The 20,500-nt window shown below is 39.5% G+C and overlaps 1 protein-coding gene and 1 pseudogene across 3 annotated transcripts in view; both read right to left on the bottom strand.

Annotated features, from left to right (window-relative positions):
• The window catches only part of Kiaa1328 (KIAA1328 ortholog), a 290,749-nt gene that overhangs the window by 44,908 nt on the left and 225,341 nt on the right, over positions 1-20,500 (bottom strand). For all 3 annotated transcript variants that reach the window (XM_031365156.1, XM_031365157.1, XM_031365158.1), the window contains one exon: positions 6,941-7,049. In XM_031365156.1, the coding sequence (XP_031221016.1) occupies positions 6,941-7,049 (109 nt within the window). The remainder of the gene's footprint in view (positions 1-6,940; positions 7,050-20,500) is intronic.
• LOC116086931 lies at positions 4,253-6,906 on the bottom strand (annotated as a pseudogene).

Genomic DNA, 20,500 nt, shown 5'->3' with positions numbered 1-20,500 from the left:
GAAAGGACCAAAGGAGCTGAAGGGTTTGCAGCCCCTTAGGACGAACAACAATATGAACTAACTAGCACTCTCAGCGCTCCCAGGGACTCAACCATCAACCAAGGAGTAAACATGGTGGGACTGATTGCTCCAGCAGCATGCGTATAGTAGAGGATGGCCAAGTCAGTCATCAATGGGAGCAGAGGCGCTTGGCCCTGTGAAGGTTCTATGCCCCAGTGTAGGAGAATGCCAGGGCCAGTAAGCAGGAGAGGGCAGGGTGGCGAGCAGGGGGAGAGGGAAGGGAGCAGGGGTTTGTTCTTGTTGTTTTCTGTTTTTGTTTTTGGAGGGGAAACTGGGAAATATGACATGTAAATAAAGAAAATATCTAATAAAATAGAATTTAATGAGCATTTACTCAGCATGCAAAAAAATACAAGCTGAAAGTATTTTGTTAATGTTAAAATAATGCTAATAATTCTAAATAACAGTAATACTCAGTATTATATATCTTGGTTACTAATTAAAATGTTTTGTTTTTTGGTTTTTCGAGACAGGGTTTCTCTGTGTAGCTCTGGCTGTCCTGGAACTCACTCTGTAGACTAGACTGGCCTCGAACTCAGAAATCCACCTGCCTCTGCCTCCCAAGTGCTGGGATTAAGGACGTGTGCCACCACTGCCCGGCTTAAAATGTTTCTTGTGTGGATTTTGAGTCCTCTGGCAGCTGCCACTTGAGAATTTTGTTGCTGAAACAAAGCAGACTAGTTTCATAATCAGGAGAGGCCGCTGACATGACTTTCCCTTCTTCTTGACCGAAGCAGCTGCTAGAAACATGTCATTGGAAATGAAATGGTACACGAACTGTTCATGGGCTAAAGCTTTGATGGAGGCCTTTGGTGGTTTGAATGAGAATGAATCCCATACCATTCCCAGCTAGTTCTCTCCCTGGCTTAAGCTCTCAGCTATTTTTCCAGCCCTAGGTCTGCCTGCCTGCTGCTAAGGCCCCACTAGTAGGGTCATGAACTCTAACGCTTTGGGACTGTGAGTCCCAAATTAAATGCTGTCTCTTATTATTGTCTTGATCATGGTGTCTTATCATATCAGCTAAAAAGTAACTCAGATACCTCCCATTTGATCCTCTGCACAGCAAGCCAAGGTCCAGAGTGCTATCAGTTCCTTACCTGAAAACTCTGAAAACTACATCATTATATTTGGAGCTAAAAGATTTGCTCTTTTCATGTGAAGTTACTTAAGGAAAAAAAATGTACTCTCTAAAAAAGTGGTATTCAAGCTATAGGTTGTATCCCTTTTGGAGGGGTTTGTCAATCAACCCTTTCACAAGGGTTACATACCAGATATCCTGAATATCAAACATTTACATTATGATTCATAGCAGTAGCAAAATTACAGTTATGAAGTAGCAATGAAAATAATTTTATGGTTGGGGGTCTTAATATGAGGAACTATATTAAAAGGCCACAGCATTAAGAAGGCTGAGAACCGAGCCGGGTGGTGGTGGCACACGCCTTTAATCCCAGCACTTGGGAGGCAGAGGCAGGCAGATTTCTGAGTTAGAGGCCAGTCTGGTCTACAGAGTGAGTTCCAGGACAGCTAGAGCTATACAGAGAAACCCTGTTTTGAAAAACAAAAAACAAAACAAAACAAAAAAAAAGAAGGTTGAGAACCACTGGTCTCAAAGATGGAGAGATTTAGATTTATTTCAACATAGGCTTGGTAGAGTGTGATCCCAGACTTAGAGCTAGCCACGTGTAAATACCTAGGAGCACGGCTAAGCTAGTAGTACACTTGAGAGTGAGATGTTAAGCATTGTAGACAGGCTGCAAACGACCAAGTTTTTTTAAAAATAATTAACTAATTTTAAGTCTCTAATATACTATCAATTTTTTCAAAACACTTAAATATGTGCCCCTCCTCTACCCTAGGCTTAACAAATTTCATAAAAGCCATAGCCAGTATCTCAAAAAGAAACAAAATAAAACAAGTCTTCCATGTTGTAGTATAAAAAGAAAATGCAAATCTTTCTGAAAACAAACAAAAAAAAAGAAAGAAAGAAAGAGAAAAAGGAAAAACAAGATAAAGAAACAAATGGGACTTTCTAGAAGCAGATAAATCCATGTTAGTTGCACAAATTTTCTTGCTGGGCATGATGGGTAGGGATTGCCTTTCTCTCTTTCCATGTCACAGGGAAAGAGATAAGCAAGAGCAGTGCCCTGATACTTAATGAATCACAGGCGCAGAGAAGGGGCTCTGTGACCTTGTACTTCTGGGGCTGTGGATTTAATCCTGCAGCCACAGGGATGGAATTAGTCACTGTTCATCAGTGTGGAACAATCATCATCGTCTCATCACAGGACTGAGAAGTAGAAACTCTATCAGCTTTTCAAAAAGTGACAGTTCTGCAGTTCTGAAGAATTACAGAAGGCCCTTCCTTCATTTCAATATGAAATGCACTGTGTCTCATGAAAGGGCATGAAGCGGTACAATACCTTATCTCCTAGTATGGTTTGAGATAAAAGGCTTGAAATTCAAAGCTATGTTAATACAAGTATCTGCTAAATGTAAGTGTACTTTCTGATGAAATTGGCATATATCAAGTATAATCAGAAAGGTCATATACAGTGAAGAAATACATAATTCTGCACCTCAATGGGGATACCAGTCACAGAGGATGTTGGTTAATAAACACAACTTCTTGGGCTTTGGTAGTTTGAAATTTTTTGTTGGCAGTGGACATACCTAATTTGGGAACATGTAAAAGCATATATTTATGCTATATGAAAAGTAGTATTTGTACTCCTAACAATTCACTTGAGAAGCAAAAGGTAACCTGTCCATCTCTGACTTCATGGTGGATACAAAAATGGAGTGTCAGAGCATTACAGACCATCCCAGCTTTGTTCCAGAGGTAAGGTTCATTTATTGTCTTGGTGCCCACAATGAGAACATCCATCCAGTCATCTCTCTAGGAGGACTGCTCTGTGCAGGACTACCTGTTCTTACTAAGCAGAAGTGAACACTATTGTTTTGTTTAGTCCCACAGTCCTCTTGGGCCAAGATAACAACTGCCTGTACTATTCCTGAGAACTAAGGGGTACACAAGCAGCCCTGGAATCACAGGTAATGGAGAGAAAGAAGCACTATGGCTCCCAACAGGGGATGCTATAATGCTTTATTTGCTAGTGCTGTAAATGACATATTTATTTTGTTAGCATGAGGTAGATGAATATTTCTACATACAAAGCTGTCCAGCTAAAATCAAGATAAGTGATATTAATGTTCTATGGTCAGTATTATTAAACCTCAAAAGCAATGAAATTTATGAGTTGATAAATATTATACATGGTTAACATTCCTTTAGTATCTCAGGCACTTATTACACATTGTAACCACAAGTCTATAATACATTATTCATATTTGGGGTGTCACCAAGTGATGGATTGCTGTAGGAAAGGCTGTCCTTTAAATAAATCAACAAATAAAAATGCAAATGTTAACATTTTCAGCCACAAACTTTTCCATCTTGAATAGGGAATGAAAATTTCCCATTATATTGACAGTCAGCAGAGAACAATTAAAAACCTAGGCTATGAATGGGAAAGATGACTCTGTTGTGACTATTTTCCTGTACATGGGACAGTTTTAGGGGTTTTACAAGAACAAAGGAAAAATATATTCCTGTCCCCCAGCACTGAACCATACCATCATCTTTTGCAAGCCTTTTGTAAACCTCCAAATACTTGCAGTTTAGGGTGAATATGGAATAGAATCCATTCTCTTTGAAGATTTATGGAAGAACCAGAGTTTGCATAACCAAAAAAATAAGTCTATAAAAAGCAACTAGAGTATACTTTGAAATGAAAATGATTCAAATACTTTAGATGTTAACGATGGAAAAGCACTACTGTGCTGTCCCAGTAGCTGATTTTCATGGTGCTGAATAATTTTCAACTCTGCCCTTTGTATAATACACTGATGATAAGTCATTGTGAACTCCTCTAAAGATAGGATCTGGTGTGCTACACAATCTTTTAGCCAGCCAAATGCATATTATTTACAAAGCTCCTGAGAATCTATATTTAGCTGATCAGCAGTATTAAGGACCTAAGGGCCAGCAGATGAATAATACTTTTCTTTTCTTTTTTTCTTTTTTTTTTTGTGTTTTTTTTGTTTGTTTGTTTGTTTTTTTTGGGACAGGGTTTCTCTGTATAACCCCCAGCTGTCCTGGAACTCACTCTGTAGACCAAGTGCCTCTGCCTCCCAAGTGCTGGGATTAAAGGTGTGTGCCACCACTGCCTGGCTAATCCTCTTCTTAACATCTGTAAATATGAGTATTTGTAGCAAATTAAACCAGGGCTTATAACAGTCTACCATACTGATTTGGTTCATTCACAAAATTTATGCTGAGAATGTTTTATAAAAGCCTTACAGAAAAAGACTTTATTCCCCTTTTTGATGCTTCCTTTAAAACTGAAAAGTCAACCTCCAAAAATACATTAAGGTAGTGTGAACGATCACATTTTAGTGCTATGGTATAGCTCAGTGTTGAAGTGCTTACATCACAAGTACAAGCCCTACATTTGAGCCCAATCACCAACCAACCAACCAACCAACCAACCAACCAACCAACCAACTAAATGCCATTTAAATGTTAACAGTAAGAAAATTCACTGAAATTGAAAATTGAGAGGATTACCCATTTCTAACCCAGCCAAACCAATCCTTATGGGTTGGGTGGGAGCTCTGTTCATTTTCCAGAATCACAACTCATTTGTTTCTTTAGTAAATTCCAATGATGATAGCATTGAAAGCAAGAGAGAAGGTCAGTGGAGAGGGGTGGGCAAGCTAACTATTTTAAAATACTAAAGGACTCTCTAAGCACCTGAGCAATTGGTCCAGGTGTTCCTTCACAAAGCAGACATCATTCAAATAGAGATGCTGGAGCTTGTGGAGCTTGGAGAAATGGGGAATGATCATTCTTACACACCAGTCTTCCATCTCTTTATTTCCAGGCCAATTCAAAGATATGTGAATATCACTGAAAAGGAGTTTCTGAAGGTTTCTCATCTGGTCCAAGTAAGGGACTATCACTGCAAGGGTGTCCGGGTTGAAGTGTTTATACACTTTCAATTCCTGGATAGAACTTGGTTCAACTATATCCAGAAGATTCCATAGGTGATAACAAGGGTTGGTCCAGAACTCTATCTTCTGACAGTTCACCTGTACTACATCTTTTCTCTTCTTTGCCAACTGATAAAAATATTCATTGTATTCATTTGTATCCCTGGGATTTACAGAAAGGTTTATCCACAAAGTCACAGCCTCTTTTCCCTGTTGTATGGGATGATACAGCAATGGTCGTGTGTGGCTAATGTGTGGAGAGCAGATACCATTCTCTATTCCAGCCCACACATTCCAGAAATTATGGTTGGCATCTCGTAAATCAAGCACTTGTAGTTTCCAATTCCTCGGTCGAACCTTTTGTGTCATCAGCAAATTCAGGCCACCCAGCAGAGCCTTCAAGGTCTCCAAGTTAGGAGTCTTCATCAGAGCTCCTACAGGAAGGTATGGGAAGGGACAGGCTGCCACCATCTGCTTCAGGATGTTCAGTTGTTTGTTACTGAATGCATCCTTGAAGAGTGGGGGGAAGAGCTGCATGGGCAGGTCCTGCAGAGCAGAGATGGTCAAGGCTTCATCTTTCAGCAGGCTTCTTCTCCTCTGCTACAGGAGTGTGGGTGGGATCTTGAAGTTCATAGTGGCTTTCAGGTAGGGAGATTCTGATCTGGACACTGGTGAAAGGTCTCTGAATTCAGGCAGGGGAAGGCTCTGACTCCAGCCACCAAGACTCTCTGGAGGTATTCTCTGGATGCTGTGACTTCTTGTCTTCCTTAATATAAGTTTTAAATGATATATTTTCTCTAACTCCAGAAATAGATGAGCAAACAATTAGTTCTTCTAATGTCTCTGGTATAAGTCGATGTCAAGATACCTTTAGCACAAAATTCACTGGGGATTTTAGAATTTAGTCACTTAAAGTTGTAGACCAAATACCACCAATGTGTTGTGGATTGGTTTAATGTTACTTCTGTTAATTTGGCTCCCCAAATTATCTGGGAACCCGCACATCTGCATGTAAGATGCTGAGGGTCCCTGCCCCAGGTTGGCTTTGACTGGTAAATAAAGTTGCCAGTGGCTAATAGTTGGAGACAGAGGTGGGACTTTTAGGTTCCCAGGCAAGGGACACAGGAGAGGAGAGAGAATGGCCATTGCTGGGGAAGGAAAAAGATGCAGGCTTGAGAGTGGCAGAAGACAGAATTCCAGCCATATAGGAGCCTGGAAAGAGTGGTCCCAGCATCCCCCACAATTGGGTCTAGTGTGATAAAGATGGAATACTGATTTTAATAAATAATAACTCAGGAGTATAGAAGAGAAAGCATTAGCAACATGGAAGTTTGGGAATGACCAAGCCATTGGCAGTTTAAGGCATAATAAAATAGAAGTCTCTGTGCATGTGTGTGTGTGTGTGTGTGTGTGTGTGTGTGTGTGTGTGTGCGCACGCGCGCGCATGTGTGCATGTGTGTGTGTGTGTGTGTGTGTCTTTTATTCGAGAATCCAGAGCCTTGTGGGAGTAGTGAGGAATGTACACACTGCTGCCTGGCAGATTAGAGCAGACTAACTAACTACAGCAACACTGATTATGAGCTGAGAGGGGCCCATTGCTAAGCAGAGTTTCTGTAGACAGGACGCTTTGGGTTTCTATGGAAATCCTTGTCAACTGTCATGATCATTTCAGAAAAGCATGAATATAGAGAAAAGAAATCTGTAATGAATTTGCCAAATCTAAGGCTTCTTAACAAGTGCCTGTTGCATAAGATCACTGAAACCATCATGGTTTCTTCAGCCTTCTAAACATTCTCCTATGGAGACCACTAAGTCTTAGGCTCACCTGGAGGTTTTGTGCTGTGACGTGGAGGAAGCTGGTGCCAGGGGGTCCTTAGGGCTTCGTGTTGACATTGGAGATGTGGATGCATCTTTTCTAACTCCTGCTGCTGTCTCTGTATAAACAATAAAGGAAATAATTTGAGTATTCAATAAAAGAAATGAAAAGTTCACTTCAAGTAACAAAGTAGACCATTTGGGACATCCCAAAGCCTCAAGAACTACTACTTTCCCTCTCTGAAATGGAACAATGGCAATTAAAAAGTTCCTTATGTTGAGCTTTATAAATAGCAGTGATTCACATTGCCTTACTTAAAGGCAAACAAAACCTACTCAGCTGTGCAAAAACAGGCTAAACTACTTTGTTTTTAGACACATTTGTCTATCATACTTCTGACGATTTGGGTTTACTATGAAAATGCCCAAGAAAGCAAACTGCTTTACTTTGTTCCATTTAACTATTATTTTTTTAAGATTTATTTATTTCATGTATATGAGTACACACTGTAGCTGTACAATAGTTGTGAGTCTTTATCTGGTTGTTGGGAATTGATTTTTTTAGGACTTCCTCTCACTCCCTAGTCAACCCCGCTGGCTCCGGTAGACCCCGCTCGCTCAGTCCCTGCTTGCTCTGGCTCAAAGATTTATTTATTATAAATAAGTACACTGTAGCTGTCTTCAGACGCACCAGAAGAGGGCATCAGATCTCATTAATGGGTGGTTGTGAGCCACCATGTGGTTGCTGGGACTTGAACTCAGGATCTTTGGAAGAGCAGTCAGTGTTCTTACCTGCTGAGCCATCTAGCTACTTAACTATTATTAACCCATTTAACTATTATTAACAAAAGTCTTCTTGTTGACAAAACAGAAAATCTTCGCACCTTGCATCTCCAGACCTTTCCAGTTGATGGAGTCTCTTTAAACGCATTTAAGATTAGATATAAACACCCATTTCTTTTAAGAACACTATACTGGACTGTAACATGTATCATGTGAAAGGCATGACCAGCAGACCATCATTTCAGGGTCTTAGGAGATTCCTAAGCAATAATTTATGTTCCTACAGCGGGCCTCTTCTGGCTCCTGTTCCATTCTAAGAAGTGCTATTTAGCTGATTAGTTACTCTTCTCTCTGAGATGTTAAGTAAAATAATAGTACTGTAAGGGCACATCTTTTGTTTTTGGTTTTATGTTATATTTATTACTTTTCAACAACACAAAACATCCATCTTTATTCTGGAGGGCCATGAGAATTCTGTCATGATTTCCTTCTGGTTCCTTAGAAACTGCTGCCCAGCAGGCATTACAGGCCTATTTGGAAAGATGCACCCTTTCTTGTAGGAGTGAGTGAATATCTATGTAACATGAAGTGAATTTTAGGAATGTTAGGAATACCATATTCTAAAATGCCAAAAATGTAGAGCATCCATCTTTTCTCCCAGGGCTTCTCTGTGTACATGGGAAGTTGATTTCAACTCCCTGTCTGGATCTGGTCTTATTCTCTGTCCCTCCCTATCTCCAGTTCTACATTTTCTAGAAATTGTTTTTCATAAGAACTTTTGCCATGTATATTAACATTGATAGCATATTGACAAATAATGAAAAAAAAAAGGTGGGACTTCTGTGGCTGGTCTAAGGTAACAAAGATAGTAAGGCAGGAGCCTGCATCTGTTTCCAGGCAACAGGGAGGGTTGTCTTCATTGTCTTTCACCATTATAAAAAGTGTGAGACATTAAGAACTTAGCGATCACAATATCTGGCAGTAGGAGTATGGATACTCTGACATGGAAGCCAGAAGTTTAAAAGTAAGAAATGAAGAGCATAGAATTTGAAGCAGAGACTTACATGAACAAAAACATTATATTAAAATTCACAATGTTGAATATATAGTTTACTCACGAGATACCTATTAGATATCACTATCACTTGATTCCTTTCTAATAACGAACTTGAGTCAGTTCTTTTAACAGTCTCAGGTTCTTCTACTGCCCATCTTATGGAACTCAAGGTGAAAATCAAGCCCATGCCCAGCACTGCACAGCTGTTGAGGGCGACACTGGTTTGAATGCAATCAGGTCTGCTGGACAGACTTTTAACTACTGTGTTAGATAGTTTGAAAAAGCAAACAGTAGCACCACCGACACAGTGCCAAACTGTTCTCTGGATTATGAATCTGATGGCAGATGTAAGGACAGAAAGAATAAAAACAGGAAAGTTTAATATTCCAGAAAATTTAGGACAGATTGGAGGCAGGGACTGAAGATACGTAACACATAGAAACAATTAAAGTGGTTTAATTGGTGGTTCCTGGTTCCTGGTGAAGGTTTATATACGCTTGGGCCAAGGAGTGGCACTATTAGGAGGTGCCTTGTTGGAGTAGGTGTGTCACTGTGGGTATGGGCTTTAATACCCTAGTCCTAGCTGCCTGGAAGTAAGTATTCTGCTAGCAGTCTTCAGATAAAGATATAGAGTTCTCAGCTCTGCCTGCACCATCCTTGCCTACATGCTGCCATGCTCCCACCTTGATGACAATGGACTGAACCTCTGAACCTGTAAGCCAGCTCCACTTAAATGTCCTTTCTAAGACTTGCATTGGTCACGGTGTCTGTTCACAGCAGTAAAACTCTAACTAAAACAGTGGGTGAGTGGAGTGGAAAGAGGACATTTCTGGTAGGGACAGACTATGAATATCCTTTAGTTAGTATCTTGGAACAAAACACCAGTTTTTTTGTTTTGTTTTGTTTTGATACTTCTGATAAAAGTTGGTTCTGTGATACTCTGAAGGAGTGAAATTGAAGTAAGGAACTTTTAGAGGATCCAATTTCCAAACATATGCTCACTTATTTTTCTGAAGGATATGAGATCCCTAAAAGATCAATAATGTTGCCACTCAAGGTATAGGTTAAGTTTATTCTCTCTCTTTTGCCTTTTAATTCACAAACTTGTGTGTGTGTGTGTGTGTGTGTGTGTGTGTGTTGAGACAGGGTTTTTCTGTGTAGCTCTGGTTGTCCTGGAACTCACTGTGTAGACCAGGCTGGCCTTCAACTCAGAGAGCCACCTGCCTCTGCCTCCCATGTGCTGGGATTAAAGGTGTGAGCCACAAACCAGCCTCTCAAAGTTTCTTACAAGTTAAGCTTTCAAAAGTCATGTTAGTTTTTTAACTATATTTGTTCAGGAGAAGCATAAGCTTAAACAGAGGACCAGATCCCAGAGTGAAACACATCCAGCCACTGCCGCTGCTGGGAGTCCTAGGCCCTCTCGAATTCCTTTAGATAAAGTTTCCTAACTACCCTTGGGAGTCACCAGTCTTACTGCATTCTTTTCTACACAAAAGAGATACTGTTTCAAAGGGTGCTTCTCTTCTGTAGCAGCAGTTAATGACCAGATGTTCTCCATCTCTTAATCATGTAGTGCCAAGGCTTGGAAACCCCTGCTTTGGTTTTATTCCTTTAAAAACCCCTTCCCCTAGACCTCATGGTTGCTTTTCCTAATCTGTTACATCAGGAAGGTTTGTGGCCCAAGCTTTCAAGCTTGAATAAAGACCCTCATGTGTTTGCACCAGAGTTGCTGTCCCTGGTGGTCTCTTTGGGGTTTTTCAATCTGGGCACAACAGTTCCTTCTATAAATTATGATTTAATATTCAGTGTGTAGCAATGTTGTAGCTTTGTGTATTCATAGAAACACACAACCATATATAATTACAAATAGAAATATACACAAAGATGTTATATGTTTTTAAAAAATCTAAGTCTAGGAATGATGCTATCCACTAGGCTAATCAAATTTCTATACAAATGCCTGTGTTTATAAAGTAAGTTCTTAAAGCTTATTTGTTGATGATTGTATATGTGCTGTGTGTTTTTCTTTGTAAGTCCTCTTCTGCACTATTGCTATGGGTGGATATATATATATATATATATATATATATATATATAATTTATTATTTATTTTATATTTATATATATATATATAATTTATTATATATATATATAATTTATATTGCCACATTCCTGCATGCTTCTGTGTGGTCATGTTGTTACATGTGCCAATTATAGACTGTCCTATAAAAATGTCCCAAGTTTGTACCCCACACTCTTCTTTTCCTCCTTCCTCATCTAGCACTGTAGCAGGTTCTGTTGATAGCTTAGGTTTTGTGGGCCAGACAACTTACTATGTTCAACTCTTGTGACAGTAAAGAAAACAAGCCAAGACAATATGAAGATAAAAGGCACAGCTGCATTGTAGTGAGCTTTACTTGGAGTGCACTGGATCTGGAGATAATACAAGTTCCTTCCTTGATGTTTAAAACTGGGGGAGGGGGTTCACACTTTTATAGTCAATATTATATTCGATGCAGGTTTCACTCGTAAATTCCTCATACTACTTATGAAATCTCCCACAAAAAAATTTGCTAAATGTTTTTTCTCTGTTGACTGAGATGAGCATGTGGTTTTTGCCTTCTTTCTGCTAATGTGGTGGATTACATTGATTGATTTTTCTGAGTTGAATCACCTTTGCATTCCTAAGTTAAACCCCACTTGGTCATGATTTATCATCTTCTTAATATGCTGCTACATTCAGCTTGCTACTGGTTTTTTGCTTGGGCTATTTCAATGAATATTTATAGCAGACATTGGACTACAGTTTGTTTAATGAATGCATGGTTTCAGCATGGGGAACTCTTAAAATAAGTTCAGATGTATCCCTTCCTGTTCTATTTTATGAAAAAGTGTGAGAAGTATTTGCCTTAATTCTTAGAGATTTGGTGAAATTCACTTGTGAAGCTATATGGTTCTGGCTTCTTTTTCAGGAGAGTTAAAAAAATGATTATTGTTAAAAGATCTTTTCACATGTTCTATTTTTGGAGTAGAATCTGGCAGTTTGTTCAGTTTATCTAGGTCTTGTAGCTTCTTGTATAGTTCTATCACGGTTACTTTCTTATGCTAGGAGGCTGCAGCATGTTCACTTGGCTTTCCAAGTTCCCACAGAATATCATATGAAAAGTGCATTAGGCAGAACAAAAAGCAGGACTTGTGTCAACCTTCTGAGGAATCTACAGGCAGGTCAAAACAAACCCCTGATATCTGCTTCCACGGAAATCAGGCTCTCTCATCCATGCTTGGGCTGACATCTTAAAGACTGATGCCTTCTTAGGGAGAGAGACCACAAAGTTCTCCTACCATGTTTCTGCAAAACCTTTTCTTCTTCAGAGTTCTGACAAGGTGGATTCTTAATGGTGTGGTCTTCAGTGTTTCTGGTGGAGGATGAGCTCCTAGGGCTGTCTATTCCACTTTTTTCACTGACATGTTATGATATCATAGCTTGACACAATCATTATAACAACCAAAGATATACTTTGACGTCATAGTTAGCAAATGATCAAACTAATGAGTGAAGAAATGTTATTACTTTGATTTGACAGGAAATGTTCCCACAAAGGCTCATGGGCAGAAAGACTAGTCTCTAGTTGGTGGTGTGACCTTCGGAGGTTCTAGAAATGTTAGCAGGTAGGACCTAGTTGGAGGAAGTAAATCATGGGCATGGGAGTGGAGGGCATGTTAACACATGCCTGGATCCTCTCTGTCTCTTTCTCTGCTTTCGTACATTACAAGAAATGAAGTACAGTCTCCACATATGCTTGTTTCATCATGGTGTCTACCTGAGTGTGGTAGCCACTGGAATGTCTGACACTGCTCTTTACCAGAGTAAAGTCCTTGCTCTCTAAAACTGCTTTTACAGATGTTTGCTCATGGTGATATAGTAAGTAATACAGTTATCACCTTAACTGGTGCAGGAAAAAAATAAGATTTGATGAAATCAAAGATCCATTTATGACAAAGACTCAATCATCTAGGAGGGACTTTCTCACCCTGATTTCAACAATCACAAGGCACCAGTAAGAGCATACATAATGGGTGAAGACTGTTTTGAGACCTGGAGTGGGTGTGCGAATTCTTTCATTCTTTCATTCTTTTATTCCTAGGAATGGAGCCCTTAAGCAGGCATCAACAACAAAAAACAAAATCCATAATTACAGAAAGAAGTTGTTTACGGATTTAGCTACATCCCAGTCCTAATCCTAGGTACTCAGGGATCATGCTAGGAGACAGGGCCTTCAAAGAGGTCATCAAGGGCCAATGGAGTCACATGGATGGATCCTATATGCATGACTGCTGAGAGTGGTAGCTTTGGAAGGAGACACTAGGAAGGCATATATACAGAAAAGGGCCAAGTGAATGAACAGTGAGATAAAGCCCTCTGTGAGCCCAGGGAATGGCTTCAGGGAAGGAACTGGCTAGCGGAGAGCACAGGGAACTTTTGGAAATCAGGGAAGTGCACTACATATGAATTGGTATAAACAACTGTCAGACTTATCAATCTGTACATCTAAGACCCGTGCAACTGTATTGTATATAATTAAACCTCAATTAGAATAAACAGAAATAAAATAATGACCATGTTTCCCTGACTTCTTGGGCACTGCTATTTTAAGGCCTCACTACAGTCTTTCTCTTTGACATTAGCAATCAATCATCATAAGGATTTTGATGATGTAAGCATATATTTTGCTTAAATAACTAAATTACTGCTGGCATTGAGGTCAAAAGGTCTAACTGATTAGGTACTTATTTTGGGAAAATGAAACAAGGGCAGAAAAAGAAAAATCAATATATTTAATGCTATGTTAATTCAGTCAACAAATATATAATGAGCTCCTACCATGTGTGGACCTATGATCTAAGATATAGACATACAAGTTATTGTTTAGTGATAGAAGACCCAAGACATACATAACAAGTTAGGAAAGTAGATTGTATTTTGAGGTACTTCTTTCAATATCAAAAGATGGGAAATGTAGATGCTCTTGTTTAAGTGACAATATTTCATATTTACATTAAGATTAACTCTTAAAGATAGGGTCTTAAATTTGAAATCCTTTTTTAGTGAACCAAATAGGATGATTAACTCTACTGCTTGGGTTTATTCATAGCACTCTAGTGTGCTTGCCTTCTGTGTGCTGTTGATAAAGACATTGATACTTAGTATATTTCTTATTTTATACTCCTGGGAATAAGTTCATTTTCTTATGATTAAATATAAGATATAGATGACAGCAATAATAAAGGAAACATAAGTAAATGATCCTTAAATGATAGATGAAAACAACTTCTGTACTTTGAGTCTTCCAACATACTTAGTTTGTCTCTTGTGTTTATCTAACATGGGCCATCATGATGTGCACATCACTAGAAGCACAAGCTTATTACGAGTATCAGTAGGAACACTAGTGATTATTGTTTACTTCAGTAAAGCCTGTCACAAACATTTTCCAGTAAGAAAAATGTTCTTGAGATCCTCTCAGGGAACTCAACCAACAATGATGGCTATGTAGTCTAGCCTAAAAATCCCCAAAAGAAAAGTGAAGAGTGTGGCCAACACTGCCAGCCAAGCTGAAACTACTCTGGAGTGAGATTCTGCCACAGATGTGAAGGGATTCAGAAATTCATAATGGGGACAGCAGGAGGTATCCCCAAATACAGCAAGGACTTTTGGAATGGCTTTCAAATAGGGTTAAGAAAGGGCAGTGCCAAGTCCCATAGTCTAATATTTTTATTCTGGAACTATGCCCAGTGGCTTCAGCCTCAGCTGGTTGATCAGCACCACAGGGAATAATACCCAAGTTCCCAGGGCTCTTGTGGCAGATCAACAGTGGCTGCTCAGGTAGACAGTACTAGAATGTTTGCTGAGGCATGGCGAGAAGGGAGAGGCAGGAAGAGCATGTGAATCCCCACTGTCTCCAGCATGCCTCCTAAAAGCTCTTAAAGCAAGCTTAGATTTTCCAAAGTAACATTTCCTCCATTCTACATAACTCAGGGAAACAAACAAACAACAAAAACCCACAAAACCCAACAACAACACAAATAACGAAAACACATAATTCTAAGCACTAATGGAAGAGAAGGTTTATACTGTAAGCTAATTTTGATAATAACACGCTATTCTTGCTATCATAAGGCTGTTCGTTGAGCAAAGATTCTATCTCTTTTATATTTAGTGTCAACAAAGTTGGCAGAATGGTGAGGTGAACAAGAGAGGTAAGAGAGTGAGAGATAGAAATAAAGATTAATGGTCCTGCAGTAAATATCCTGTAAAGCACTTCATGATTAAAGAACAACAAAAGAAACCATGGATATAAAACAGAAATGTATACCAAAGATTCTGTCATGCTAATGAGAGGAAAGCAATTAAGGAGGGGCCAACCAAGCCTTGTAGCTTGGGCACTTAGTGCTGGGTCACTGGCACTGTAATAACCAGGCATCCAGCCCCACAGTGCACAATTGGGAAAGTTAATTCACCCACTGGGCTGGGTGCTGCAGCTAAGGCCAAAGCAATAACCCTGTCCTTTCTCTAACCTGCCCACAGCAGCTCTGCCCTCACGGAGAGGCTCAAGGGGCAACCTCATGTCTTCAGTAATCAGGCAGACCATAAAAGAAGAGAAAAATACTAGAAAACCTTAGAAAAACTTCATGGTTCCTAGGACTATCTTAAAATGCTGAAACATTCGAACTTTTATGCAGATAAGAAGGTTTTTAATATTATTTTCATTATCATACTAGATCCTCCCACTGTCTAAAGACAAAGGAAAAAGAGGAGTGAGGGGTGAGACTGGAAAATAAAATGGCAAATGACAGTGTTCCTGAGACTGCGCAGATATGGAACAGCTTCCCTCCAGTTAGATCGATTGTCTAGCAGCACTACTGGGATTCACCGTGCACAAGCAAAGTGCTGAACATCAGCAGACAAAAACAGCACCAATAATGGGTTCTGAACTCCGTGTAGTCAAAAAGGATTTTGTTTCAAATTAGAAATTGATTTTTTGGGGTGGGGAACACCAACTCTTTCCAGGCTTCTGGCTTCTTTTACTGGGACAGGGAGAGACTTGCCTCCAGCACAGCTAGGCTCTCCTGACGGTGCATGACAAGTGTCTTCTGGAGCTGCTCTTTAACACTGCAGCAGTCTCAACCAGCCACACACACTATTTGTTCCTTTGCTGTTGCTGTGTGTGAATCTTACCATTTCATTTTAGTGCTGTTACACAATATATGTGTGTTGACAAATCAACAGAAAATCATGTTAAGCAGAGCAGAGTTACACCACAGCAGTTCTGGCTGGTTCTCTTCTCTGTGAAGTGCAGTGGTGAGAATACGGAGAACCAAAATAAGGGTTCCCACGGCTGAAAGACCATTGCACAGAAACCAGAGGCTAAGTCAGACTCTAAGTCTTCTCAATGTCATCTCTGTCTTAGGTAGCAATGATTACAATGAAGCTTCAGCACTGTCTGTCTTCAGTAGAGTATTTGCCTTATGCCAAGCAAAAATGGTGGCATTTTCCCCTTTGAAGTTTGGAAAAATTATCATCTATCAGTTTCTTGGAAGGGGATAAAGCAATTTCTAGATGACTGGTTGTTGTAGTTTTGGTTTTATTATGGTGAAGAGAGATTTTGACCACAGCAACTCTCATAAAGGATAAAATTTAATTGAAGCTAGCCTATAGTTTGAGAACTTCAGCCCATTATCATCATGGTGAGAAGCATGGAGGCATGCAGGCAAATATGGTGCTGGAGGAGCTGAGAGTTCTACATCTTGATCCACAGGTAGAAGGAGACTATGTCACCCTGGCCAGAAGAGCATATATGAGACCTCAGAGCACACCTCCACAGTGATACACTTCTTCCAACAAGGCTACATCTACTCAAAAAAGACCAAACCTCCTGATAGTGTGCCACTCCCTATGACCAAAACATTCAAACACATGAATCTATGAGAGTCATAACTATTCAAACCACCACATTGCACTCCCTGGCCATCATAGCCATAACATAATGCAAAATGCATTTAGTCTAACTTCAAGGTCTCCATGGTCTATTACAGTCTCAATAACGTTCAAAAGTCCAATGTTCAAATCTCTTCTGAGATTTATACAATCTCTTAACTGTAATCCTAAATGTCTTAGTTAGGGTTTTACTGCTGTGAACAGACACCATGACCAATGCAAGTCTTAGAAAGGACAACATTTAATTGGGGCTGGCTTACAGGTTCAGAGGTTCAGTCCATTGTCATCAAGGTGGGAGCATGCAGCATCTAGGCAAGCATGGTGCAGGCAGAGCTGAGAGCTCTGTATCTTCATCTGAAGACTGCTAGCAGAATTCTTACTTCCAGGCAGCTAGGGTTGGGTATAAAGCCCACACCCACAGTGACACACCTACTCCAACAGGGCCACACCTACTCCAACAGTGCCATACCTTTTAATAGTGCCACTCCTTGGGCCAAGCTCATACAAACCATCACACTGTATAATATCAAAATCAAAACTAGATCACATACTTCCAACATACAGTGGAACAAGATATAGATTAACCAGCTGGGTAAACTCCAAACTCTGGACAGGATTCTTCTGGTTTCCAATCTGTGCCAGGAGCTGATGCTGTTCCACAGCACTTTATACACAAATACCACTTGGAGAGAGCTGGTCTCCCAGGAGTGTGAACACACCTGTGAGCACAGGTAAAACTACCACTTCTGTTCAAATTCCTGGCCCAAGAGGGACCCACCCAGAGTCATCAGGACACAGAAAGCAAGGAACAGCCCAGGATAGGATCCTTCTGGTTTCCATCTGCACCCCAGAGCTGACCCTGTGCCACAGCTCTCTATACCCAAATTCCTCCTGGAGAGAACTGGTCTCGTAGGAGTACTGACACAGAGGCTTGGAGGAGGGACAAGCCACAGTCAGAGACACCAAGACCAGCTAACACCAGAGATAATCAGATAGCGAGAGGGAAGAATAAGAACATAAGCAACAAGCCAAGCAGTGGTGGCACATGCCTTTAATCCCAGCACTTGGGAGACAGGTGGATTTCTGAGTTCGAGGACAGCCAGGTCTACAGAGTGAGTTCCAGGACAGCCAGAGAAATCCTGTCTCGAAAAACCAAAAAAACAAAAAACAAAAAAAACAAAAAAACAAAACAAAAAAACAAAACAAAACAAAACAAAAAAACCCAAACCCAAAAACCAAAAAAAGCCCCAAAAACATAAGCAACAGAAACCAAGGTTACTTGGCATCATTAGAACCCAGTTCTCCAAACACAGGCCCTGGATACCCTAACACAGCAGAAAAGCAAGAATCTGATTTAAAATCACATCTCATGGTGGAAATAGAGGATTCTAAGAAGGACATAAATAACTCCTTTAAAGATATACAGGAGAACACAGGTAAACAGCTAGAAGCTGTTAAAGAGGTAACATAAAAATCCCTTTAAGAATTACAGGAAAATACAACCAAATAGGTGACAGAAGTGAACAAAACCTAAAACTGTTCAGGACCTAAAACTGGAAATATAACAATAAAGAAATCACAAAGGGAGACAACTCTGGGGATAGAAAACCTAGGGAAGAGATCAGGAGTCAATAACCCGAGCATCACCAACAGAAAACAAGAGATAAAGAGAATCTCAGGGGCAGAAGATAACATAGAAAACATTGACACAACAGTCAAAGAAAATGAAAAATGCAAAAAGCTCCTAAACCAAAACTTCTAGGAAATCGAGGATACAATGAGAAGACCAAACCTTAGGATAATAGGTATAGAAGAGAGTGAAGATTCCCAACTTAAAGGGCCAGTAAATATCTTCAACAAAATTATAGGAGAATACTTCCCTAACCTAAAGAAAGTGATGCTCATAAACATACAAGAAGCCTACAGAATTCCAAATAGATTAGACCAGAAAAGAAATTTCTCCCATCACATAATAGTCAAAACATCAAATGCAAAAAACAAAGAAAGAATATTAAAAGCAGTAAGGGAAAAAGGTCAAGTAGCATATAAAGGCAGATCTATCAGAATTACACCAGACTTCTCAACAGAGACTGAAAGCTAGAAGACCTTAGGCAGATGTTATACAGATCCTAAGAGAACACAAATGCCAGTCCAGGCTACTACACCCAGCAAAACTCTCAATTATCAAAGATGGAGAAACCAAGATATTCCATGATAAAACCAAATTTACACAATATCTTTCCACAAATCCAGCTCTACAAAGGATAATAGATGGAAAATGTCAACACAAGGAGTGAAACTACACCCTAGAAAAATCAAGAAAGTAATCTTCTTTCAACAAACCCCAAAAAAGATAGCCACACAATCATAAAAGTAACATAAAAAATAACAGGAAACAACAATAACTATTCCTTAATATCTCTTAACATCAATAGACTCAATTCCCCAATAAAAAGGAGTAACAGACTGGATATATAAACAGGACCAAGCATTTTGCTGCATACAGGAAAAACACCTCAGTGTCAAAGTAGACACTACCTCAGAGTAAAGGGCTGGAAAACAATTTTCCAAGCAAATGGTTCCAAGAAACAAGCTAGAGTAGCTATTCTAATATGAATAAAATCAACCTTCAACCAAAAGTTATCAAAAAAGATAAGGAAGGGCACTTCATACTGGCCAAAGGAAAAATCTATCAAGAAGAACTCTCAATTCTGAACATCTATGCTCCAAATGCTAGGGGAACAGCATTTATAAAAGAACCTTTACTAAAGCTCAAAGCACACATTGCACATTACACAATAATAATGGGAGGCATCAACAGCCAACCCTCATTGGTGGACAGATCATGGAAACACAAACTAAACAGAGAAACATTGAAACAAACACAAGTTATGGACCAAGTGGATTTAATAGATACCTATAGAACATTTCATCCTAAAACAAAAAAATATACCTTCTTCTCAGCATTTCATGGTACCTTCTCCAAAACTGACCATATAACTGGTCACAAAACAGGCCTCAATAGATAGAAAAAGATTGAAACAATCCCATGCATCCTATCAGATCAGGCTGGTCTTCAATTAGCAACAAAAACAACAGAAAGCCCATATACATATGGAAGCTGAACAACATCCTACTCAATGATAACTTGGTCAAGGAAGAAATAAGGAAAGAAATTAAGGACTTTAGAATTTAACGAAAATGAAGGCAGAACATATCCAAACTTATGGGACATAAGGAAAGCAGTACTCAGAGGAAAACTCATAGCTCTAAGTGTCTCCAAAAAGAAACTGGAGAGAGCATATACAAGCAGCTTAACAGCACACCTGAGAGCTCTAGAACAAAAAGAAGAAATTACACTCAAAAGGAATAGACTGCAGGAAATAATCAAACTCAGGGCTGAAATCAACCAAGTAGAAACAAAAAGAACTATACAAAGAATCAACAAAACCAGGACCTGGTTCTTTGTGAAAGTCAACAAAATAGATTAAGCCCTTAGCCAGACTAACCAGAAGGTACAGAGACAGTATCCAAATTAACAAAATTAGAAATGAAAAGGGAGATATGAAAACAGAAACTGAGGAAATTAAAAAAAATCATCAGATCCTACTACAAAAGCCTATATTCAACACAACTGGAAAATCTGGATGAAATGGACAATTTTCTAGACAGATACCAAATACCTAAGTTAAATCAGGGTCAGATAAACCATAACAGTCCCATAATCCCTAAAG

The sequence above is a fragment of the Mastomys coucha genome, unplaced genomic scaffold (assembly GCF_008632895.1).
Source record: "Mastomys coucha isolate ucsf_1 unplaced genomic scaffold, UCSF_Mcou_1 pScaffold13, whole genome shotgun sequence".
Lineage (NCBI taxonomy): Eukaryota > Metazoa > Chordata > Mammalia > Rodentia > Muridae > Mastomys > Mastomys coucha.
The sequence above is the reverse complement of the archived record's forward strand: the minus strand, read 5'-3'. Positions and strand labels throughout refer to the sequence as shown.